The sequence below is a fragment of the Odocoileus virginianus genome, chromosome 13, assembly GCF_023699985.2.
Source record: "Odocoileus virginianus isolate 20LAN1187 ecotype Illinois chromosome 13, Ovbor_1.2, whole genome shotgun sequence".
Taxonomy (NCBI): Eukaryota; Metazoa; Chordata; class Mammalia; order Artiodactyla; family Cervidae; genus Odocoileus; species Odocoileus virginianus.
This window is the reverse complement of record NC_069686.1, coordinates 21,476,868-21,503,747: the sequence shown is the minus strand read 5'-3', so window position 1 is coordinate 21,503,747 and position 26,880 is coordinate 21,476,868. Positions and strand designations below refer to the sequence as shown.

Sequence of the window (26,880 nt, the reverse complement as noted above, 5' to 3'; positions counted from 1 at the left end):
ACGGTGAACTTCGAGATGTTCAAGTTGGTTTTAGAAAAGGCCAAGGAACCAGATATTAAATTGCCAACATCTGCTGGATCATTGAAAAAGCAAGAGAGTTCCGGAAAAACATCTATTTCTGCTTTATTGACTATGCCAAAGCCTTTGACTGTGTGGATCACAATAAACTGTGGAAAATTCTGAAAGAGATGGGAATACCAGATGAACTGCCCTGTCTCTTGAGAAACCTATATGCAGGTCAGGAAGTAACAGTTAGAAGTGGAAATGGAACAACAGACTGGTTCCAAATAGGAAAAAGGAGTACGTCAAGGCTGTATTTGTCACCCTGTGATTTTAGGATGCCTTAAATAATTAAAGGCATCCCCAATTTCAATAGGACAGCAATATGAGCTAACTGATTCTAACATGGAGTGTGTGTTAACTCCTTCAGCCCTCTGGTATTTTCCCAATACACAGAGGTGGAAACTGAGATGCAGGGAGGTTAAGTGGCTACAGGGCCAGAACTGAGCCAACAGCAGTCAGGTGCCAGAGCCCACCCTCTAAACCAAAGCACCGTGCACATGGTAAAATCATTATTTCCTCATCCAGATGCCCTGTGGACCTCAGAACTCTCTCATATGAATCAGGGCTACATCCGGTGCACAGAGAAAGCCCAAGCCACCTTGCTTGAAGCACCAGCTTCTCTTCCCTATGATATGAGAAACACTCCTCTCCCGCACCCAAGTACACCTTATCAGCGCCAAATAACACAGACAGAACACAAAGGAACCCAGCAGCTATGGGTATAAAAACTCCACCACCTTGCACACCTTTTTCTGGCTCCCTGAGAATAATGCCTGAATACTGGGAACAAGTTAAGTCTAGTTGCAAGTTGTCCTGGAAGAAGTTTTTAGTCATAGGGTTTTCAGTGTTCAAGGAGCTGACTAAAGCTGAAAATGTATTTCCATGGTTGACTAAGGAAAAAAAATCTCCCTCCCAGAAAACAGAGATGCTACCCAAAGTTTCACCATTGTGCCTCAGACAGTGAAACACCAAAGGCATAAGCTTGATTTGTACAGGCCAAGATACACTGAGAGAGGTGGGATGGTAACTTTCTAAAGTTCTAGGCTGCCTTAGTTAACGAGGTTCCAGGTTCAACTTCTGACATGAAAAACTAGGGATGGGAAATTCACACTCACTCACGCACACCTAAAAGGCACGAACCTGAGATCTCCCGAGATCTCCCTTACACGTGCAGTCCTATGTTTCTGGAAAGCCCTTCAGAAAGGAACCAATTTTAAATCAACATTCTTAGGGTATAAGAGCGGTTGATATTTTTTTAAAATTCTAAGATAAATATACTTGTAGTGACCACCCCAAAGGGACCTGTTTTATATGAATTTCAGTTTTAGAATAGCGTCTCATTAATTCCAGATGAACAGGCTCAGTCACTTTCCAGACAAGGCACTAAGCCCTTCCTGACATTACATGACAGAGAATCAAATTGGAAAATAAAATGCTAGGCCGTGGGAAGAACATGACATTCAAATAACCACTCCTTCTATCATATTGTAGCAAAGACTATTACACTCACCAAGGCATCCTCTCCAAGTTTATTACCAGGAAGACACACACACACACAGACACAGGTTTTCTGAGCACAGAAAAGACACTAAGAAGTAAAGCTTTTTCTATTAAACCCAGAGTAGGCCATCCTCAGGTTTTAATTCACTACATCAAACCTGAAGTTTTCTAGTCAGAAAAGAGTGTGGCATCATACCATGCTTAATTCTGCACCAAATGACACTTAAGGCGATGGCTTCTCCCATCCCTTAAAACCTCACCAGTGATGCTGTGAGCAAGGAGGGAAAAGGTACTGAATATGTTTCCCGGCCCCAAACAGAATCAATTTACGCCGAGATGGAGAAGCACTAGCGATTGCTGTTGGTCTTCCACCCAAAACAGAGATCATTCAAATCCAGGTTTAGGGTTCTCTTCCCGGAAATCCCACAGACAAGGGGTCACAGGCTCTGGAGCCAGACTGCCCAAATCTGAAGCCTGACTCTACCACTTATTCCACACGTAATCTGGGCCACTCACTCCCCCTCTCTGTATCTTAGCAGCTGGCAGTAAAGTGAGCATAATGAGCGCATCGCCCCATGGGGCTCTACTATAGCCTTACCCACTTTGCGAGGCTGAGTCACAGTGCACTCAGCACAAGGAACCAGGCCTGGCACAGAGGAAACACTTGATACAGATCAGGTGCTGACTTTACAGCCACACTCACTGAAAACACATGGAATTCCCATGGAATTGGTACTGCTGGAAATGGAGCCAAGCATTCCAGCCTTACTCACCACACTTGCTGGCTGCATCTTAAGCAAGAGTTTCTAGTGATCTGAACCTGGCCCCTTAATTTTCCCTTTTCTAATAAAAAAAAGGTTTTGAGAAAAGTAATACATATATATATTATTGCATATATATATACACACACGTCTATACACACACACACACACACACACACACATATAGAATGTGTGTGACTTTTTAAAATAAAAATGTTATGTTTTCTATTAAAAAGCAGAAAAAACTCTTTTAAAAAATACTCATGATACTCTCAAGGTAAACAAACACTGCATTCAAAGAAGTATACGCAAACCTCTCCCAGTTTAAGCTGTATTGCAGAAATCAGAGCCTAGGGAGCTTAAAGACAAGAAGGGAAGAGAATACAGTCTTAAGTAAAAGACGTAGATTATTTGTCCAAATGTAACAGCAACAAAGAGACAGTCTAGCTCTGCTGTTGCCGAGTCTTCAGCTCTCCCACACTCTTCCCCTACCTCGCCCACACAAGATGCCAGCAAAAGACCTGAGGACCCCTGGTCCACGTTTGCTCAGACAGCAAGCCACTGCCTGACCCAGAGTGTCAAAGTCCTCTACCCCACGAAAGCAGCAGCAGCCTGTTTTTCCAAGGAATCACTGCACATGTTTTTCTCTTTAAGGCAATAATCTTATTTGAGAGCTAAAACAAAAAATTTCATTTGAAATACTATATAAACTCAATGTTATGCTCAAGTCAGGGGATATGAAGAACATAAAATGTGAATTGGAGAAAGCTAGAGCTGAGCTGCAGAGATGGAGACAGGGCACACTCACGTGCCTGATAACCCACCGCCGCTCATGAAGATTCATGCTTCATCACCACAGGAGCCACAAAGACACATACAACGACGACGCCCGGGAAAGCTGGGGGAAAGCCAGACTGGCGGCCACAGACTCCTCACCGCGTGCTGGGCACTGTCCTAAGCACTACAGACATGGACTCATTTAATCCTCATGACAGCCTAACTGGGGATTCCTGCAAGTGCCCACAAATGCAGCACACTCACCGGCCGGTTACACTCAACACCGCCACCCGCAGTGAGGGAAAAAAACCCAGTCCTGAGAGGGAGAGGAAAAGTCGGGAAATCCTACCTCAGGGGATGGCAGCTGAGAAAAAAGAAAAAGGGCAATGTGCTCCCTGGGGCCCAGAGAAGGAGCTGGGGTCATTAATCTGACAGGAATACTGGGACAGAATGACTGGCAGAGTACCAGGTGGCAGAATAAGCCGGGGGCTGACTTCCCTCAGCATTTCAAAAGCAGTTCACTGCCATCTTGACTCTCTTAGTGAGAAATGACTGTTTCATCACAAAACAGAAAAAATTCATTGCACTTTTTAATTAGCTTACAGCAAAAGTAATAACAAGTTAGCTTCCAAGTGCCGCAATTAGTAAGCACTTCCTTTTTATAACCCATAAAGCCCCTCAGAGCCGAACCTCTTGCAAGACAAATTTGAGGTCCATATGATCTTCAGGCGGTGGAAGGGCTGGGAGCTGCAAGTCTGCCAGTAGGAGTTACAACAGTAACAGTAATAAGATAAGCAGTGGCAGCTGCTGGTATTTCCTGTGTGCCAATCATGTGCAAGCAGCTGTTGGAAGATCACTGGATACAAAGAGTCTCATCCGATTCCACAAAAAAAAGATGAAGAGGGCTTCCCTGGTGGCTCAGTGATAAAGAATCCATTTGCCAATGCAGGAGACATGGGTTTGATCCTTGATCCGGGAAGATTCCGCACTCCTCAGAGCAACTAAGCCCATGCACCACAACTCCTGAGCCTGCGCTCCAGAGCCCAGGAAACGGCAACTACTGAAGCCCAAGTGCCCAGAGTCTGTGCTCCACAGCAAGAGAAGCCACTGCAGTGAGAAGCCTACACATTTAACTACAGAGTAGCCTCCACTCTCTGCATGTAGAGAAAAGTCCTTGCAGCAATGAAGACCCACCAAGGCCAATAAATAAATACACATAGATAATTTTAAAAAGTCTAGAAAATGAACTTGTTTAAAAAAAAAGAGAGAGAGATGAAGTGGGTTATACCTGTATCTCTCTTTTAAAAAATGAATCTTTAAGATGTTGAGCAACCTGACCAAGGTCCCAGAGCTTGAAAATTGGCCTGGGAATTTCAACCAAGTGAAAGTTGCATGTCCGACTCTGTGTGACCCCATGGACTGTAGCCCGCCAGGCTCCTCTGTCCATGGAATTCTCCAGGCAAGAACACTGGAGTGGGTAGCCATTCCCTCCTCAAGAGGATCTTCCCAACCCAGGGATTAAACCCAGGTCTCCCACATTGCAGGCAGATTCTTTACTGTCTGAGTGACCAGGGAAGCCCAAGAATACTGGAGTGGGTAGCCGAGTCCTTCCCCAGGGGATCGTCCCAACCCAGGAATTAAACCCAGGTCTCCTGCATTGCAAGCAGATTCTTTACCAGATGAGCTACTAGGGAAGCCCTCAACCAAGCCAGCTGATCTTAGAGATCCTCTTCTTAACAACTAGACTATCTGATGCTAGAAGGTTCAAAGCTGTTGTTCACACATTTTTTTCAGTTGTTTAGTTGAAAGTCTTTTCTTCATAATGCCCCTAGCCTGTGGGATAAAGGCCACTCTCTAAAGGAAGGACAAGATGTGCATATGGAAAGCACTAATTTCACTCAAGAACAAAAGTCAGCATCAATAATGATAAGAGTCTCCAAAGCAGGGAGGTGAATGAGAGATGAATTGAGAATTGGCCAAAGGCTGCTGAGTACTGAAGCCAGGTGTTGGATACCAGAGGATTCTTCCTGCTCTTCTCAACTTTGAGCTACGTTTGATAACTTTCATCAGTTCAGTTCAGTCGCTCAGTCACGTCCAACTCTTTGCGACCCCATGAATCACAGCACGCCAGGCCTCCTTGCCCATCACCAACTCCTGGAGTCCACCCAAACGCATGTCCATTGAGTCGGTGATGCCATCCCACCATCTTATCATCTGTCGTCCCCTTCTCCTCTTGCCCTCAATCTTTCCCAGTATCAGGGTCTTTTCAAAACAATCAGCTCTTCGCATCAGGTGGCCAAAGTATTGGAGTTTCAGCTTCAGCATCAGTCCTTCCAATGAACACCCAGGACTGATCTCTTTTAGGATGGACTGGTTGGATCTCCTTGCAGTCCAAGGGACTCTCAAGAGTCTTCGCCAACATCACAGTTCAAAAGCATCAATTCTTCGGCGCTCAGCTTTCTTTATAGTCCAACTCTCACATCCATACATGACCACTGGAAAAACCAGTCTTGACTAGATGGACCTTTGTTGGCAAAGTTTTGTCTCTGCTTTTTAATATGCTGCCCAGGTTAGTCAGAACTTTCCTTTCAAGGAGTAAGCATCTTTTAATTTCATGGCTGCAATCACCATCTGCAGTGATTTTGGAGCCCAGAAAAATAAAATGGCTTTGATTTATTGACAGTTCATTAAGTTTGTTGAGTCATTTCTTTTGTTTACTAGGTCATATTTTGAGATGGTTCAAAATTCAATATGTTTTAAAAAGTATATATTCTACCAGCCCCACTGCCACTATACTTCTAATATTTCTTTGCACAAATATACAGAGATATTCTCATTTCTCTCCATTTCTTTCGCAAAAGGTTGCATGTTATATACACAGTATTTCACCTTGTGTTCACTTAACCACGTAACCTGGTGATTTCTTTTCCCCCTATTGGTGTACAGAGTACTTATCATTCTCTATTGGTAGATCTTCCATAGTATAGATTATACCATAAACCTACTTAACCAGGACACCTCCGCTGTTCCTAATCTTTTGCTACCACAATAAATAAGTCTATACTGTGTTTTTTCTGTCTACTGCCCATTTTGAGGGTCACACTAACCATTTCTCACATTTATTTACTTACTGCCAAAACAGTAAGCAGGGGTGGATCCAGGTTTCACGGGACATAAAGTTTAGACAATCTGAAAGATCCTCTTTAAAACAGAGAATACAAAATCATGAGTACAAAATGATGTATAAATGTGTGTATTTCTTTTAAATTAAAAATTCTTATCAATTCACTGGAGTCACTGGAGTCTTAAAGATTAAGGTCCTTTCTTCCAGGATCCTTTTAGACAACTTAACAAAAAATATTTATACAGAAAGACCTTCACATTGCAAACTGACATCTCCTCTCCACCTAGAATACTCTGTAACTTTCCAAAACCTACTGTATTGCACTTATAGGGGCTTGAATCCTACCATTTAGAAGCTACACAGGAAGTCCCTGTCTTTGAGAATGATAGGCAATATCATCATAATCTCACAGATGTGGAAACTGAGGCTTGGAGATGCAGTAATTTGCCCCAGGTTGGACAGTGGGTAATAAATCAGGCCTGTTTGATTCCAAAGCCTTTGTGTTTAACTGATAAGAGTGCCTCCCCAGTGGTCTTAAACTCGATTAAATTAATCTTTTCAAAAGAGAGGACTAATAAAAGATAACATTGCCATTATTAGTTCCCTAGGGAAGAAACATTTGCTCTCAAACAAATTCTCAGTTTCCCTTTTATATTTTCAAAACATCTTTTCTTTAAAAAAAAAAAAAAAAAAACCTCAGTAATGGTCTCTGTAAGTGTACCTAACTAAATGCAGAGCCTAAGGTCAGCATCGTGCTCACTATATAGGCTGAGACATCACCTGCCTGGTCCTCTGGTACCCAGAGAAGGGGCACAGTGAATCAAAGAGATGACTCAATGATCATCCTTTGTGTTGGGGGCGTGTTTGTTTTCTGCTGACCTCTCACATTTCAAATAATATCCCCAGATCCTCAGATCTGTCAAGAAACAAGGGTGGGACCAAGGACTGCCATCAATTTCATTCTAGTAACTAGAATGCAAAGACTTTAAACCTATTCTAGAAGGTAAGACTCTTCCAGTCCAACTCAAATAGAAGCAGATCAGACTGACTAAATGTTTTCAACATTTCTTCAATAACACAAGCCAGATCGGTGATTGACTGTCACCACGGATACTGCTAGGATGTGCTGCTCGTGATATTTCATGCCTGGAAGCCAGAAGGCTGAACATCCTGTAATGACGGGGACTGTCTAGTACCGAGAAGGGACTGTGGAGCCAAAAATGCCCAAAGCACTGCCGGCTGAGAGGACTGCTGAGACAGCCCTTCACAGAAGGGGGATAAAACAAGGGCGGATGTGGACATGGCTACATTTTATCCCAGGCTTTTCAGGTTATTCTAGGAGCATTAACAAAATGAGAGGTTCTGCATGGAGAAGCCTCCTGTCACTGCTCTCATTTGATCTTTACTGCACTGCCAGGCCCATCAACTCTCAAGAATTGCCATGAAGGGTCAAATTTGAGAGTAAAATAAGCCCTAGATTTCAAGAGTTCACAAATCTTTCAGCCATCGCTTGAGAAATAAAGGGCTTAAAATTAATGCGTACAATGTTTTAAACTTTCAAACTCATTAAAAAAAACTCTCAAAAGTGCTTCTCGCATTTCTATAAATATCACCATTATTCAATCTGGAAGGTAAAAAATAAAATTAAAATTGTCCCTTATTAAATGGCCGTGTTCTAAAATAGCAATTTATAGCAAGATCTAACAAAGATCTATCAAAACAATAGGAAAATGTGTTATACCTCAGATCCAAACATTCAATAATTAGGCAGCCCAAATACTGGGGTACCTACAATGGAATCTACTCAGCCATTCAAAAGAATGAAAGAATGTTGCCATTTGTAACATGGATGGACTTGGAGGGCATTATGCTAAAAGTGAAATGAGTCAGACAGAGAAAGACAAAATCTGTAGGGTACCACTTGTGTGCAGAATCTAAAAAATAAAACAAACTAGTGAATATAACTGAAAAGCAGCAGACTTAGAACAAACTAGTGGTTACCAATGAGAGGGAAGTGGGAAGGGGCAATACAAGAGGTACAAACCATTACGTATAAAACAAGCTACAAGGATATACTACACAACACGGGGAACATAGCCAGTATTTTATAATAACTACAAATGGAATATTAACTTTAAAAATTGTGGATCACTACATTGTATGTCTGCAACTTACATAAAATTGTACATCAACTATACATCAAGTAAAAAAAAAAAACAGACTACATGCATTTATTAATTTCTTAGGAAGGACTCTACATTCTTTGAAGCTGTAACACTTCCATAAATAAGCAGAGAATGCTTTATCTTTGTCAGCTTTACCTGCTATTTGTACTGAACCATCTTCACCCAGAAGAATATTACCAGCTTTCAAATCCCTATTTGGAAAAAGACAGAGAATTTAATGCTAGGGTACAGACAATATATTGCATTAATTCACTCAGGGAGATTTTAAAACATATCATATAATTTAGCTGTTTGACATAATTAATATTTCACAAATATAATGTTTGTAAAACAAATTTAAAAGGTACAAGGGTACACAGTGATTTTATAGTTTGTTCCTGAAGGATGGTTAGGGTTTTATATTAGTAACACTTAGTTTTTGTGATATTATTATCCAGACTTAATTAAAACAATAGGGAGTAGATACTTTATGCTACAGAATTAGAGATTGTCCACATACTTACAATACTATCATTTTATCAAGAATTAAAGCCCAGTCTATGTAAAACTGCTTTACTTCAACTTAAATTTGTCTGTCTGTGGTACAATTTCAAATCAAACCCATCAGACTCTTAGACAATGGATTTGATCAGTCTCTTTTCTGGGAAGAAACTGATTACAAATATTAATTATAATAGTCTGTATTTCTTCATTATATAAAAGTTGTGCTCAGTAGCCTTAACACTTAAGAAAAACGACAATTTACAAGTTTGATTTCTAAAGTAATATTTTTCTAATCATTAACAGACATAGTAAATATCATAAACTGTACAGTTCACTCATAGTTCAGGGCAGGGGCATTACAAATATTAGTAGTATAGTTAATGGTTGTTTACTTGCAACTATTCCTAAGAGCCCAAGTAACACTAACCCACTTGAAACATCAAGTGCTCACATTCTATATGCTATTTCGCTATTTAAAGAATTAGCATTGTATGCCGCAGAAGAAATGAAATTAGTGCCTCTCCTCCTCTTCCATCACCACGTCAAAAATAATTAACATATTACATGTTTGGAACACTCTTGCCTGCGTTATAAAACTAGAGATGCCGACCTAAGTTAGAAATGGGGCTTCCTAGGTGGCTCAGTGATAAAGAATCCATCCACCTGCCAATGCAGGAGACTCAGGAAGCATGGGTTCAATCCCTGGGTTGGGGAGATCCCCTGGAGAAGGAAATGGCAACTCACTCCACTACTCTTGCCTTGAAAATCATACAGAAAGGGGAGGCCTGTGGGCTTCAGTCCATGGGGTTGCAAAGAGCTAGACACAACTTAACAACTGAGCACACACATGCGAGTTAGAAAAATGTCCATACTTAACTGTGAGGTGTGTTTCCTTAACATTCTCTACTAACTAGGACTGAAGATGCGAACAGCTGAATTGAAACACCTCTGCAGAAGCCATACCTGTGAATCTGACCATTTCTGTGTAGATAGTCTAAGCCTTCCAAAACTTCTTTAAGAATTGTTGCTATTATTGCCTCTTCCAGAACTCCGTTCTTGTGTTCTCCTCGATTGACGATGTATTTTATGATATCCAACATTGAACCTAAATGGACAGACAGAATTAAACAACTGTATAAGCAAGCACCTTCATGATCTTTCCAGAACAGGGCTCCCTATTTAAAAAACTAAATGTGAACATCAATTTTTTGTTTATTTATTTAGTACAAATATTTCCAATACAAACAACTGCATGGCAGCCCATGGCCAGAAAAACATTAAATCCAAGCCGGCAAGCACACATCCTGCTGAACTTAATGAGGGGGGTTCTGGGGCAAGAAGCAGAAGCCTGTGCGTGGCCACTGCAGAGGCAGTCCCTTTCCCCAAGACATGCAACTGGTTACAGACTCAAAGGAGGTTCAGGATGTCTAAGCAGAAAAGAAAAGAACAGACAGCAGGGAACTGCTGAGAGAAAGCAGCACAGTTCTTCTGTGACCCCTAAGACACAGGTGGCAGAAGCGAGACACCCACCCCTGCTTATAACTAGAAGACTGCTTTCTGTGACTCTAGGCAATCTTTATTCCATTTACTTGACTCTGATGCAGAGTTTAATAATAAAGAAATAAATGCATACTACTTTGTTACTATAAACAGATTAGTATCCTTGGCACTCTGAATTCATGTTTCAACACATGTGAATTAATATTCTAAACCTCCTGGGCATTTTAAGAGCCATAATTACCTGGGGGTTCAACATTTCTGAAGAGTTACCAAATAGCTCACCTCAGGACCTGAGTTTGGCTCCAGGCACTCCCTGATTAACTGGGAGGATTGAGTTTCCCCATCAGGTATTTCTGCAGCAGACTAGCCACCTGCCCCTCATTAAGAGATCTGATGTGATAAAACAGTATAGAAGAAAACAAATGCATAGTTTCCCCACTCTGAGAGAAACAAAACATCTCTTTATTGGCTGACTCTTGGATTTTTGGATTATTGAGAAACAACACTTCCAAAAACATTTTACTTTTTAATCTTATAAGGATATACCATACCAGGCATGGACGCACTTCTGGGGCTTCCCAGGTGGCACTATTAATAAAGAACACACCTGCCAATGCAGGAGACATAAGAGACTCTGGTTCAATCCCTGGGTTGGGAAGATCTCCTGAAGGAGGGCCCAGCAACCAACTCCAGTATTCTTGCCTGGAGAATCCCTTGGACAGAGGAGCCTGGCAGGCTACAGTTCACCGGGTCGCAAAGAGGCAGACGTGACTGAAGGGACTCAGCACGCACACACCCATGCATTTCTGGACTGCTGAAAGAAAAGTGGGCCATGTCTGCCCACATTCCCCTTACCTGTGGAAACCTGTTTACAACTTGTTCCTCTTACCTAAGGCCTGGGAAGGCTAAATTTAATTCCTTTAAAAAGACAATGAAATTTTCTATCCAGTCCACAAGGACGGGCACAGGGGATACTTTCAAGCTTATACAAAGTAATTGGGATTAAAAATAAAGAGAGGAAGTAAAACCTGCAAGGTCCCAGGTTACCAGAATTACTTGTTTCCTTAGTTAGCGGACCCCACAGGAAGAGACCTGGTTAAGATCATCATTGATAAAGCACCACCCTCAGCAGAACCAAGACCAAGTCCTGAGGCTCAACACTGCAGTCAGCTCCAAGAGCTTCCTTTTTCTCCTTTCCTTCTTAATTAAAAACCAGAGTCAGCACTCAAGGAAACAGTGACTAACAGGATTGACAAGACTGGGAACAGAACCGAACTAAGTTCTCCCGGGCTCCCTACCGAGACTTACACAAGCAAACCCAAGGCAATTACAATGCCTTCATCATCTCATGGCAGGGCCTTGCTGAATCCAAGACAGTTTCTTCTTTTTAAAAAAAAAAAAAAAATTGAGATGTTTCCCTGATTCAGCCTTAGCTGAACTGGGCTTGCAAATAAAAGTGGGCTCCACAGGAACAACCCCACTCTGTCCATTCTGACTGCATCCAGGCACTACCCTAATGCTCTCCCCTGCTCCTAATATACTTCATATCTCAGAAAGACGGATATACAGGGAGGAAGGGATGCTGGGTGTTGGGTATGCCTGTGCTTTCTCAGCTCCAATTTTCAGGTCTGCACAATGAAGGTGATGAAACTTGCAGGGCAGTGTGGCTTGTAGGTACACAGCTCCCAGCATCAACAGTTATGACGTGTGTGACCTTGGGCAAGCTGCCTAATTCTATTGGGCTCTTGTGTACTTTCTGAAAAACATGGATGATGACATCTGCCATTCAAGGGTGTTGCCCAGATTACATGAAATAAGGCAATAAATCACCTTGCAAGGGATCTAACCATGGAGAAAGCATTCAAGGAAACTAACCATGATGATGATCCTTCCCTATCCAAGAGTGAGGTTTAGAAGATGAAAAGAAAAAAAAAAAAATACGGGAGTGGGAAAGTGTCTTACAAATTACATTCAGTTCAGTTCAGTCGCTCAGTCATGTCTGACTCTTGCCTGTGGCTTTTTTAACTTCCATATCTGAGGCTGGAGAGAGAAAGTTCCTTCCCCTTCCCACGTGTTCCTTCATGAAACCCACAGTCTGAAAATACCCTGTCCAACACCGTAGCCACTGGCCACCTGAGGTTATTTAAATCAAGTTGATTAAAATTGAATAGAAATTCAGTCCCTCAGTAACACTAGCCACATGTCAAATACTTGAGCCACCAGAAGAAACTTGATAGCACAACGCAGAACATTTCCATCAGCACAGACCTTTTAACAAATGGCAGTGAAATAATTTGTTATATTACAAGGTGTGAAAGACTTGAATAATGTTAAGAATGAATGCTTTAACTTTTCTGAAGAGACAAAGGGTGGCTGCAGAGACGATGAGATCTTTCAGGACATGAGCACATGGAGAAGGACAGACTGACATCCAGGGCTAAGGAGTAGCAGAGGCCTCAGAGAGCAGAAGACTTTCGGGAAGTCTCACCCACACCAAGAAGGTAGACGAGGACACAGATACTCCAGGAGTTACGCTGAATTATGAAAGGCTTTGAATATGAACATGAAGAAATACAGACTTTACTCTCTAGGCAAATAATGAACCAAGAAAACTTCTAAATACAGGAGGAAGGGGATCATATCTGAAATCTTATTCAATATGCTGACTCAAACAAAAGGAAAAGAAAAAACAAGCAAATAATGAAAAAACCCACTTACCTCCACTTAGTAATTTCATGACCAGCCAAAGTTCATCTTTTACCACAAAAGAGGTGTAATAGGTCACTACGTTGGGATGGCTGCACTGACTCATGGCTTGAATTTCTTTCTATAAAAAGAGCAAAACATGACATAGTACCATCGGGTGAAAACCGGGAAGTAAAATCAAGGGAACCCAGTTGAGTATTTGGGTAACGTTCCTACTTACAGCACACCTGGGCAAGTGTGAGGGGGTGCAGCTGCCTAGATCATTACTTTATATACAACACATGAGAATTAACTCCCTCAATTGCCATCATCCACTTGCTAGAATTAGGGAGGCCTCCCTTGAATTAGGGAGGTCTCTAGAATTAGGAGACCACAGAGCCCTGGGGACCAGCCGAGGGACAGAGGAACTTCAGCTCAGCACGCAGCGCACATAACCCTCCTCCCCTGCCCGCCGTATGAGATGTGTCTCTGACCTGAACTGAAAGCATCAAGAGAGATGAAAGATGGGTGAACTACTAGGAGACCTAAGTCTAGGCGCCAACATGAACTCCAGTGGTTCTTAGAGCCTCCCTCATCCAAAAAGGGACAACAGAGTTTTTTCCTGTTTCTCAGGTCTGCTAAGATGGTAAATGAAAAACTACATATAAAAATGCTAGAGTATCATTTTCCAAATTATCTTCCCTGGGAGATATTCCATCAAGAAAAAAAAGTAGTGGTGGGAGGCGCATAAAATGAAATAAGCTTGGGCAACATCAGATACTATATCTCACTTTAAAAGCGTCAAAGGATATATTAGTACTGTCAAAGGCTCTGAGAAGTCCTGCAGTAGATAAGCTGTCATAGTTGAATCCATATTAACAATGCAGGAAAATAATGCTTTGTGGGTCATGGCTTAGAAAACACTGCTGCACAGGAAAAAGTTTTATCAATAGACGAAACCACGAAGCTCTGAAATCAAACAAATGAGCAACTTCCATAAGACACATTTTTCTGCAATACTCAAGTTCATATTGGTTTTGGTTTACTGTTTCGTTATGGCCAGGTCAGGTGACTCCTATAAAAACTAGTTGAATACTGACCCTCAATCAAAGGTACCAAACCAGCATAACTCAATTTCAAGGGGCCGACCAAAAGCCACCAGAATAACCTAAGTCATCACAGAAAGCTCACTTATATGATTATGTATTTATGATGAAATAAAAGTATATCTGTGCATCTATACACTACCTTTATATATCCAGTATTAGTTTAATCTTCAAATTACTAAGACAACCCTACATGTCAATTAACTTGGCCTAAATATCATGACAGGTAGCACATTCACACATCTCAATACGTATGCTTATTTAAGTGCTTTTTATCACGGATAGACTCGTAAGAAAAAAAAAAATCACCCATTCGTCTATTTTCCTTTCATTACACAATAACACTTTCCCATCATCATTTTCCTAATCCATTTAACTGATCACAGGTTTAAAATCTAACACTTTTCGATTCTGCACCTTTTGTCCTTTGAAGAGGATCTAAACCCTGAGCTCTAGTTTCCATCTGTTTCGAGTGTTAGGTTTCGATACCGTTAGACTTCTGAAGGAGAACTGGAACATTGCCCACCACCCCCATTTCAGGTGGCCAGCATCTGCTCCTTGTGGGCATGGCCCACTTTGAAGGGCTGCAGCTCTAGGTAGGGTCCAGTTGAAACAGATGCCCCTGCTGTTCACAGAAATGAGAACAATGTTTCTTCAAAGTATGGGTGTTCTACATTCTCAGCTTTATAGCCAATGTAAATGAATGCCTTTCTAGTTTTCTAACACCAAGCTTTTAAATCATTAAAGCATATAGTCAACAACTGGTGCTCTTATGAAAGGAAAATCTTTTGCATGGAAGCAAAGTGGGTCAGAGCTTGGAAAAACACATTTTTTTTAAAGACCTTTGTATTTAGATGGCCAGTATCACTTCCTACCTGGGGATCAAGTTCTCTGACACAGCAGTGAACAACTGTGTGGGTGTGTGTGTGAGAGAGGGACAGACCCAGGGGTATAAGGGGACTCTTTTAATCAACCTATGGAGAAACTCTTTTAGGTAGCATATGGATATAACCTACCAAATTCTATTCCCTCAAAATTCAGGGCCTTAAACTTACCAGCCAGATATTTTAAAATCCTGAGGATTTTTAAAGAAAAGAAAGAAAGAAGAGACATGGATACTGCTGCTACTAACAGGCGGGCAGGAGCAGAGTAAGGGCAGATCAAAGAAGAGGTAGGTTCTGAGAAGAGAGGCAGGACTTGCATCAGTCTGACCACTCATCACCTCGCTGCCCTCTTCATCACTTGGCTAGGGGTCCGTATCCCCCACTCCTACACCACCCATTTTACTGCACAGCCTTTCCAGGCAGTGGAGCGGCTAATGTGTAAAGACATGATGAAACTTGCCTTAAGGAAAAACACTGGTCACGCTCCCTTGGGAAATGACCTGTCCTTTCACTGAACCCCATATTAAGTAATATTTCCACCACGGGGTAGAAATGCACTTTTAAAAAGTTAAAAATAGGTGTTATGTGGCCTATCCAATCCTTAATTTAGTTTATACATAAACTTTTTGTTTAGCTGCCTTTTAGAGAGATACAAAATTTTTACACAATCGCCCCTTGAACAACATGGGGATTAGAAGCACCAAGCCTCCAAACAGTCGAAAATCCTCCCTAGGTATCCAAGGTTTGTTTCCTCAGTGTCCTTGGATTCAACAAACCATAATCGTGTACGGCTACAGTATTTAAGCTGAAAAAAATTGAGTATAAAGGGACCTCCACATTTAAAATCTGCGTTGTTCAGGGGTCAACTGTATTTATAATTTTGCTATGGTCTGAATGCTTGCGTCCCTGAAACATTCATAAGTGGAAGGTACTAGGAAGTGAGGCAGTTGGGAGGTGATTAAGTCACGAGGGTGGAGCCTTCATGAATGAGATTGGTGCCCTTATCAAAGAGACCCCAGAGAACCAGCTCACTGCCTCCTCAACATGAGGAAGCAGAGAAATCTGTGGCCTAGGAGAGGGCACCCACCAGTCATGGTGGCACCCCGACCTCAGACTGCCAGGCTCCAGAACGGTGAGAAACAAGTTTGTTTATAAGCCACCTGGTCTATGGCATGTTTGTTCTAGAGGCCCAGACAGACCAAAACAACTGTATATACTTTTTTTTTTTCAATTTTAAATATAACTTATTTCTTGATTCAAATATTCTTTCCGCAGAACTTTCAACACAGTCATGATGGTTGTTATTTGAATCCTTCCTTGTTGGAACAGTCTATCAACTAATTATCCAAGCTTTTCCCAATGCCTTAACTTGACCCATATGGGTAGGTAAAGCCATCTATCCCCAAACATACGTATTTCTTCCTATCCCTAGAAGTGATCAAGGTATTGTCCAGAGATGAATAAATGGATGGAAAAAACAAAAAACAAGAACACCTTTTTATCCAATTCTTCCCACAGAATGACTGGGCTCATTTCTATTCCGTTATTTAGGACACAATCCATGGAAGACACGTGACTTGGAGCAGCGCTTCTCAAATCTGTGCACAGAAATCACCTGTGAACCCTGTGAAAATGCAGATTTGGATCCACTAGGTCTGGGGCGGGGCCTGAGGCTTCTAACTGCTGCTGATGCTGCAGGTCCAGAAACCAGACTTTGAATGACAAAGTGGTGGAAGGCAGGCAGACAGGCCCTTGGATGGAGCGGATGTGAAAGGAAGGCGCACAGACAAACTGGTTGTAACCAAGGCCCGGGGGCTGGAAGTGGAGAAGAGCCGGCTGGTGGTGCTGCCAGGGTGACGGAGACCTTGTGGAAGGGGCAGGAGGCAAAGCTGGAAATCAGAGACTGTGGGATTAAAGTGGTTTGAATTTCACAGACACAGGAAAGGGTAAAAATTTCAAAGGGAGAAAAAAGCATGAGGTCAAACTGAAAGAATTCACAGGCCTCTGCAACCTAGGCAACACATTAGCTAAAACTATCGCCATTAGCTCGGCTGGTAAAGAATCCACCTGCAATGTAGGAGACCCCAGGCTGATTCCTGGGATGGGAAGATCCCCTGGAGAAGGAACAGGCTACCCACTCCAGTACTCATGGGCTTCCCTGGTGGCTCAGATGGTAAAGAATCCACCTGCAATGTAGGAGACCCCAGGCTGATTCCTGGGATGGGAAGATCCCCTGGAGAAGGGATAGGCTACCCACTCCAGTACTCATGGGCTTCCCTGGTGGCTCAGATGGTAAAGAATCCACCCGCAACGCGGGAGGATCTGGGTTCAATCCCTGGGTTGGGAAGATCGACATGGGCATAGCAACGCACTCCAGTGTTCTTGCCTGGAGAATCCCATGGACAGAGGAGCCTGGCGGGCTACAGTCCATGGGGTCGCAAAGAGTCGGACACAGCTGAGCGACTGAGCACACACAGTTCAGTGGCTCCCTTGACAGAACCGTGAAATCAGACTCAGACACATCAAGTGCCAAACCGAGCTACGGCACGGTATTTCAGCTTCCTTGTGGCTTGAAGAGTTGGATATGCTCTTGCAGCACAAGTGATATCTCACAAGAGTGGGAAAGCCACCCTAAAATGGGTTATTGAGTAAAAGGTCTTTCCATCTGCTAACACCAAAGTGGCAGTCACAGCAGCATCTCTGCTGGGAGCAATGTGGGAGGCAGGCAGATCAAAGAGGGACACCCATATACTGCGGCTGGGCCAACCTGGAAGAATTTGCCAAAACAAGGCAGGACACATGCCTGTTACATGAAACAAAGGAGGAGAAGAGGGCAACAGAGGATGAGATGGTTGGATGGCATCACCAACTCAATGGACATGAGTTTGAGCAAGCTCTGGGAGATGGTGAAGGACAGGGAAACCTGGTGTGCTGCAGTCCATGGGGTCGCAAAGAGTTGGACATGACTAAGCAACTGAACAACAACAAATTTAAATATTTATGAGCAATTTTCTAATATTGCTATGTGGACTTTGTCCTACCTCCCCCCAAATTTTTGTCTATTGCTGTTACTGAGAATAAGCAGGAAGCATGATTAACAGGGATGTGAGCCAGCAGGAGCCACTGAAGAAGGGCCACATGCTAAGTCACAGCTGGCCTGGAAGCTTGGCTTTGCCATGGACCACACACTGGCTACCTGGGCAGGTCACCCAGTCTCTTTGAGCCCCAGTATCCTTTTCTGTAAAAATGAGCTTAATGATGCCATTGGAAACCCACTATAAAGCACAGGAAGCTCAGCTCAGTGCTCTGTGACGACTTAGAGGGGTGGGATCGGTTGGGGGGAAGGGAGGCCCAAGAGGGAGGGGGTATATGTATACACGTAGCTGATTCACTCCATTGTGTAGCAGAAACTAATGCGACACTGTAAAGCAATTATACTCCATGTTTTTTAAATGCTTAAAAAAAATAATCCCATCTACATAGGACTATTGTGAAATAAGCAAAATGAGATCTACACAACTCCTTGCAGAAGGTCTAGCACCTAACGTGAATATTGCAAGTCACCCTCTCGATGTCTCCGTTCTTCCCGAGTGAGCATCCCCATACTGATCACTAATCTCAAATGTCCCAAGCTCCTAACTAAGTCTCAGAGGCACAGAGACAGCCCCTGGCAGCAGCACACACCTTTCCCTAAGAAAGATCTCCTAACAAATGTGCTCTGTGCCCTGCTGGCTCAAGAAGTGTCCTGTGACACGTGGTCAGGTAACTGGGCCATGAATTCTTCGCTTCATTTCTAACTCTACATCATCCTCACCTGTGTTTTCCCTTATTATTTCACCCTGTGTTTAATTTATATTAATACCACTTTATCATGTTTCATGTATCTTGGAATACTGCCTCAAAAGCTTTTGGAATAAGACGTCTCAACATATACTTATGCAAAGCTTTCAGCAAAAAAAGAAACAAAAAAAGAGTTTGAAGGACTAAGAATTAGGGAAAACTTAAAGCCTCGTTTCTTTCTTCCTGAAGACAATATGATTCACAAAGCACTGAAAGGAAAGAAATTTCTTTTATGAAAGGGAATGCTTTAAATGGATCCTGCATTCAAGATATTAAACCATACTTAACTAAATTAGCATATTTTCACACCTTAGCTAAATCTTAAATAAATTCTTCTGTATCTTCTGTATCTGATGTTGGTAGCAAAATATTCTATACAGCCTTAGCTGAGAAATCAAACCCACCCAAGTTCCAACATCACGTGCAGTTAAATCTGAGGAGGTGCTGTTTCTAACTTTATTCTAAAGTAGTTGTTCTCAACCTTGGCTGCACAATGGAATCACCTCGGGACCTTTAAAAAATACCAACGCCTGGTTCTCAGCCCCAGAGACACTGATATAAATTGGTTTAGGACCCAGCCTGGGAATGAAAATTTTCAAAAGCTCCCAGGTGATTCTAATGTGCAACCAAGTTTGCGAAGCACTGCTTTCCAGTTAAGCACTGAGATGCATCAATTCTCTCAACAGAATGCCAAGAGAACATCGACCTCCCACATTTTCCATTTGTGGAAAAGCACATTTCCACACTCGAATTTCATCTTAAAAATAAATATATGACCCACGTGCTAAGTCACTTCAGTAGTGTCTGACTCTTTGCAACCCCATGGAATGCAGCCCACCAGGTTCCTCTGTCCATGGGATTCTCTAGGCAAGAATATTGGAGTGGGTTTGCCATTTCCTCCTCCAGGGATGTGACCCACGAATACTATCAAATAAAACGTATATTTCCAAATGTGAGAGATAGCCAAATGTATCTTTAAAATGTAAACAACTCCCCCTAAGCATTTAAATAATTCTTTATCAGGGGTCCCCTACCTCTGTGTCCTAATGCCTGATATCTAAGGTGGAGCCAATGTAATAATAACAGAAATAAACTGCACAATAAATGCAATGAGCTTGAATCATCCTGAAACCATCTTCCCCCCACCTCCCCAGTCCATGGAAAAATTGTCTTCCACAAAACAGGTCCCTAGTGCCAAAAAAGGTTGGACCGCTGCCTTAAATGATATGAGGGTAATAGGGTTAATTGAAAACACTCTTCAAAAAGTCATCATTCAGCTTGCACTGCCATAATATCACCATCATTATCAAGGGTAATCTCATCCATATTCACAAATAACCCAATACTGTAATTAGCTGAATTTTTTTTTAAACAGGAAAAAAACCATAAACTTCAATGATTTCAAATGTCAGCCAAGAAATGGAAGGAAGATTGACAAAGTTCTAAAAGCAATATATTTTTTTGGACTATCATTTTCAATCATAAAAAAATGTTATTTTTAATTATAAAAAATCAAATGGCACATATACAGCAAACTTCTATCTCTTTTAGAACAAGAGTACCAACAGGAAGAAAAGCCTACTCAATGAAGAGTTAAGTCAAATATTCTGACCAGTACTATTTATGAATATATCAACTAGTGTGCCTCGCCAGTCGAGTTTTATCATTATTTTTATATGATTTAGTACTTATTTATCCAAGTACAGTCAAACTGAAGACAAGATTAGAAATGGGGAAGGTCTGGGTATTTTGAAGTCAGGGAAAAACACATGTAAGAATTAGGAAAAGGAATCGAATTTTGTGACAGCCTTAATCATGTCAGTGGAGAGGTATTTAAAACTAAAAAAAGCAGTTATAAAAGGTCAAGTGTCAGAGGAGGTGGAGGTCTGGAAAACCCCAGGAAATCAGCAGAGAAATCACAATGAGTAGCTCCTTCCCACAGAACACAACTTCCATCTCTGGGCCTATCTGCTTGGTTATGACATCATGACAATGAGCCTTCTGCAAAAACTGGTCTAAAAAAAAAAAAAAAAACTACATAATTTTGCTTGAAAATGAAGAAGTTGCTGAAATAGTTAACAAGGAAAGAAAGCAAGAATAAATGAGTGATATTGAAATCACACAGGCAAACTCAGTGGGGAGGAGCCCTTTTCTTGCAGAGTTGGCTGAAAAAGTTCTTCGGCAAAGAGTAACAAGGACGCCTCATGGGTTCTGAAAGCTCTAAAGTTGGCCGCCAGGAATCCGAACCAGGCTCAGCTATCATCAACCACTGTTTGAGTCTTTAATGGTCCATGACTGGGAGTACTGGGAAAAGTAAAGTCGAAGACTTCGCTAAAAACAGAAACACAGAGACTCTTTCCTTTTGGCCAATTTATGCGCTGGAAACCTCCAGGCCAGCTTTCAACACCACGGCTACATTTGGCTTCATCACCAAATGATGAGAATGGGAGGTGAAACATATCTTTTTGTTTTGTGTGGCCTGCCCTGCCCCACGCCTGGGTACAACTGCGCTCTGGGGTTCTGCCAGGGAATAGCAGCAGAAACCCCACCAATCTCTCTCCAGCCTTCTCCGGAGTGTCTCCAAGTCCTTCTCTTTCAGAGGCAGCTTAATTAACTGTGGAAATAACCAAAATAAGAAAGATGATAACATAGGAAAGAATAAAACCGTCTGTCTCAACTCAAGCAATAACATTTTCCAGAAGCCTATGGGGATGGCAAAAGTGAAGTATAAAAAAAGAGAGACACAGCTGAAGTTGTATTCAAACTGGGAATATTGTGCTCGCTTCGGCAGCACATATACTAAAATTCAAACTGGGAATATTTTCACCATTTTCTCCTACTCTGAAAATGCATATGTTCTTGGTCTCTTTGTTACCAAACACACAAAAGTCCAGAAATCTGAGTGGCCTTGTGATGTTAATTTCTCCTTATTTTTCTTTAAAAAAAAAAAAAAAGGATGTTAAAACATTTTAGCAAGCCATTTCTAACAAGTGCATAAGGATACTTAACTGTAAATTCAATTAGGATATTTAATTATCTGAATCAGCTACAATAAAACTTTTAAATTGTTTCCAAAATGAAAATTGTTTTCTCTAGCCAAATCATACATATTCCTAAGCAACTATAACTTTAGAGCTGTAAAAATAAATTACTTTTGCATATATGATATTCTCTAATTCCTTAAAAATGGTATGTCTTCAATTTATCCAAAAATTTCCCATTTCTAATCCTGCCCTCAGTTGGACTATACTTGAGTAAAGCACAAACACCAAATCATATGAAAATAATTACAAAGTCAAGGGGCAAGGGACCCATGACAGTATAAAATTTGATATTTGAGACCAAAATGCTCAGAACAGTACTATATTCAGCAAAGTAGGCTTGTATTTTAATGCTATTCCCTTGATATAAAAGATTTTACAAGAAACAGACAAATGCAATTTGTTACCACATATATCAAGGGATGTGCTGGGATATGAATCATTAATTTACTAATTAGAAAGTTCTTCAGTTCAAAAAGAATGAAAAATACTTTCACTGATACAATAGACAAAACATACACACATTATAGCTTCCAGTTTTTTAAGCTGATGTCCTCAAATGTCCAGTTATATAATGTGTAATTTCTGTTCATAATAAAAAGACTTGCAAAAATATTTTGTAATTGTGTTAACAATTACAGAGATTAAATTAAAATGCACCAGAAGAAATTTTTCCTTTATTTTTAAAAATCTCAATTTACAAAAACAAAACTCTTCGACAAGAGAAACTGCTTAGAGGTCCCCAAATACTATAATTAAACGTTAAAAGAATGAGAGAAACCTATGTCAGGTAATAGGAGATAACTATTCTACTAAATGAACATCAGGCAAAATAAATATCTAGTTTTATTCTCCAAAATAAGCTACAAATCATAGCTAATTCATTCCTCTAGAGAGGAAGGGAAGTGTGGAAGGAAGGAGGGAGCCTGTGGAGAGCAGGGTAGGGAGCGGGTTGGGAGTATGGAAGGAAATGCAGATCAAGAGAAGCGAAATAATCAACAAAATCACACCACAGCAGAAAGCAAAATGAGAGCAGGGCTACATTCTGAGGAAAGTGAGCCCACGTTACTTAAGGATACTGTCAGTGAGAGCAAAACACCTTTATAAAGATGATACGGGGAGAGAAGGGCAAATGCCAGAATTTTTCTAGTTAAGGACTGAGAAATTTTTTCATTATGTACACAAGAGAAACAGATGGCACTCTGTGTACCCAAACCTACGAATTTACAGTGAATTTTTATTGTTACACCACAATACTGGAGTGATTTGACACTACCCCAAATTCTAAAGCACAATTTGCTAGTAATTAGTGTTTCTATTTAAATGATCTTAAAGGGGGATTTCATTTTAAAAGTTAATTTTAAAATTCATAGAACCATAGAACTTTTGGTGGTGGAAATACAATTTTGCCTTCGAGTATACTTTCTTACTGAACAAATGAGAAGGCAGAGGACCAGAAGTGAAAGAGATTCATCCCAAGTCCAGTTCCCAGGTGGAGAACACAGGCCATCTGACCCAGGAAGCAACCTGCCCTCTGTCACAAGTTTCAGCATTCCTCACTGGTGCAGCTGTTTTTTGAAATGATTCTGCTCACATCTGTCACCCATCACAAACTAAAATATTTTAATAACCATGACATTATTGTCATGGTGGGAGTTAGTGATGGACAGGGAGGCCTGGCGTGCTGCAGTTCATGGGGTCACAAAGAGTATTGTGAAAGTATAGTGAGACTCCAAAGTATTGGAGTTTCAGCTTCAGCATCAGTCCTTCCAATGAACACCTAGGCCTGATTTCCTTTAGGATGGACTAACTGGATCTCCTTGCAGTCCAAGGGACTCTCAAGAGTCTTCGCCAACACCACAGTTCAAAAGCATCAATTCTTCAGCGCTCAGCTTTCTTTATAGTCCAACTCTCACATCCATACATGACCACTGGAAAAACCATAGCCTTGACTAGACGGATCTTTATGGACAAAGTAATGTCTCTGCTTTTTAATAAGATGTCTAGGTTGGTCGTAACTTTCCTTCCAAGGAGTAAGCATCTTTTAATTTCATGGCTACAATCACCATCTGCCGTGATTTTGGAGTCCAAAAAAATAAAGTCAGCCACTGTTTCCACTGTTTCCGCATCTATTTGCCACACTTAACTAGACATTTTTTCCTTTTTTTATATTTAGGAGATAAGAACTTTGGGGGCTTCCTTAGTTGTCCAACAACTAAGATTCTGCACTTCCAATGCAGGGGGCCTGGGTTTGATTCCTCGGCAGGTAACTAGATCCCACATGCTGCAACTAAAAGTTCACCATGCCACAACTAAGACCTGGAACAGCCAAATAACTAAAACAAAACATAATTAAAAAAAAAAAAAGAGGAAACAATTCCAGGGCCATGATTTTTCCTACACCTAAGACACTCCTGCCCCTAGGAATTAAACTATAAGATTTGATGTATATAAAAGAATGAGAAAATGGTACTGACTTTTCTGTGACTCAGTACCAAGGACAGACTAAAAATATGAGAATTCTAATCTAGAGGAAAAAGGTTGAGAAAGATATGATTGATTAAAGTCTAAGGATCAAAATGTCAAACAAGGAGATAAACCAAAACATTCATCAATCCTTGGGTAAAACTAAAGAAGAGTGTCCCAAAGGCTAAAAAATGTAGGATTTAGGATAATTAAAAGAAAGGGCCGTGTCACATCTATGGAACTGTCATCTGGGGACAGAGACTGAAAAAGACTCAAGCAAATTAATTCTTCACTTATGTGATGAATTTTAAGGGAAGCCAAGTGTGCCCTCGAGTAGCATCCCTGACCTCTGAGGTTGACCACAAACCGGGGAACCAAGCTTCTTCAAGAAAACCTCAAGGCCATCCTTAACCAGAATATACTAGTCTGCATGACTGTGGGTCAGACCCACTTAGGGAACTTTAAATTCCTACTGGAAAGCGAAACTTTCTCAGTGGGGTACACATTAGAGAATCTGCCTATCAATCTGATAAACTGTTTCTAGACAAGCAGAGGGAAGAAAGACATTCCTAGCACAAACATCTCACCAACCTAATACAAATATGAAGAGACTCACTGGCCAGTCCCAGTCTCCAGGAAAAAGAAGACTCTCTTTTGTTTTCCCACCACCTAGTCCAGGGCCCAGCACCTACTAAGGTTTTCCTAACTATGGAGTTAACAAGTTCTGCTCTAAAACTGTAACTATCTCCCAGAGGGTGTTAAACTAATTATAATTAGTCATTTATACTGGAGTGGGATTAACAAACATGGAGTTAACAACAAATGTGGGATAACAAATCTCAGACATTATCAACATATCCAGCTTGGGATGGTTAAGAATATAGAACAGACCAGTAACACTCCTAAGCTCCTGGAAAACTAACCAAGATCATCACACCCAGAGAGATTAGGACATAGTTAAAGACCAAAATCAAAAACGCAAGTGAAAATTCACAAGAATGCATAGAAAATTAGTTTAGATTGAGTAGGTTAAATGCTATTCATGTGATGCCAAGGAAAACATTTAAGGGTGCTCTAATCTTTGTTGAAATGAATTTTTAGTGAGCACATACCTTTGTCCTCCCATGTATACACCAAAATCTCATCCTTTTTGTGGGCCTAAGCACAATGTAGAAACTCATGTGTGTGTGTGCTAAGTTGCTTCAGTTGTGTCCAACTGTGCAACCCTGTGGACTATAGCCTGCCAGGCTCCTCTGTCCATGGTATTCTCCAGGCAAGAATATTGGAATGGGTTGCCATGCCCTTCTCCAGAGGATCTTCCCAAATCAGGGATCAAACCAGCGTCTCTTCTGCATTGACAGACAAGTTCTTTACCACTAATGCCACCTGGGAAGCTCGCAGAAACTCAGGTATTTACCAAATAATTGCTATCTCTGAGGATATCACAGTACTCATTTGAACAGCATACATTTTACTTAAATTACCAATTATTTAGCACCAGTGATCTCACTAAACATTTCTTTTCCACCCTTCACTCTCAGAGGTCATACTAAAGATCACTTTGCTTTAGAAATCATAATGAAAAATGAAAGTTGCTCAGTCATGTCCAACTCTTGGTGACCCCATGGACCATACATTCCATGGACTTCTCCAGGTCAGAATACTGGAGTGGGTAGCCATTCCCTTCTACAGGGGATCTTCCCAACCAAGGGATCGAACCCAGGTCTCCCACATTGCAGGTGGATTCTTTACCAGCTGAGCCACCAGGGAAGCCCAGAACTCACAATACTTCAATAAAAATAAATTTAAAAAAAAATAAAGAAATCATGACCACTTAAGTCTTCTTCAGTCAAACCGTGAATAAACTCCACAACCAAGGGAAAATCTACTGAGCGCCTCCATCACATAAAGAAGCAAAGTCCAGGGCCAGTTGTCCAAACCATTGTCTGCCATCACATTATCACAACCTGTGAGGATAAATCCTGCCCTACTATGGGAGTCAGGGCTGGCGGGTAGGGGCAGGGCAGACAGCAGGGGTGGGAGGTAGACAGAGCTTCAGCAGAGGCGGCAGCTGTTCCAGTAGCCAGCAAATAGCTGGTAATTGTGACTTCTATGACATAACACTCCCACAAGATAAGGATTCCAGTGGCCGTTGTTTCTTGAAAGAACAATGGTTTCCAGTTAACACATGACACAGTTTGTGAAGTGACGCCGAGCACTGACCTGTATATAATACACACACACTCACGGAATTAAAGGATTATTAGGATAGCGGATGTCCAGACACTGCCAAAATGTGAACCCACAGAGATAATAAAAGCGCGAGCAGCAGCAAGATTAGACATTGAAAGGATGACAGCAACTCTACTCCGCACGAGTCATGTGCTGAGAGTTCAGCCACCACAAAAGCCTGGCAACAGCAGGAGCCTACACTGTCAGTTCTTTTTGCTTGCAGAGAACCGGG

General features: G+C 41.5%; 1 protein-coding gene across 2 annotated transcripts in view; it reads right to left on the bottom strand.

Annotated features, from left to right (window-relative positions):
• The window catches only part of STK39 (serine/threonine kinase 39), a 310,739-nt gene that overhangs the window by 217,393 nt on the left and 66,466 nt on the right, over positions 1-26,880 (bottom strand). For both annotated transcript variants that reach the window (XR_011490963.1, XM_070476097.1), the window contains exons 3-5: positions 13,113-13,221; positions 9,858-9,999; positions 8,547-8,602 (exon numbers count right to left, since the gene is read on the bottom strand). Coding sequence is in view for 1 of the 2 variants with exons in the window: in XM_070476097.1 (XP_070332198.1) it covers positions 8,547-8,602; positions 9,858-9,999; positions 13,113-13,221 (307 nt within the window). In the remaining variant the exon portion in view is untranslated. The remainder of the gene's footprint in view (positions 1-8,546; positions 8,603-9,857; positions 10,000-13,112; positions 13,222-26,880) is intronic.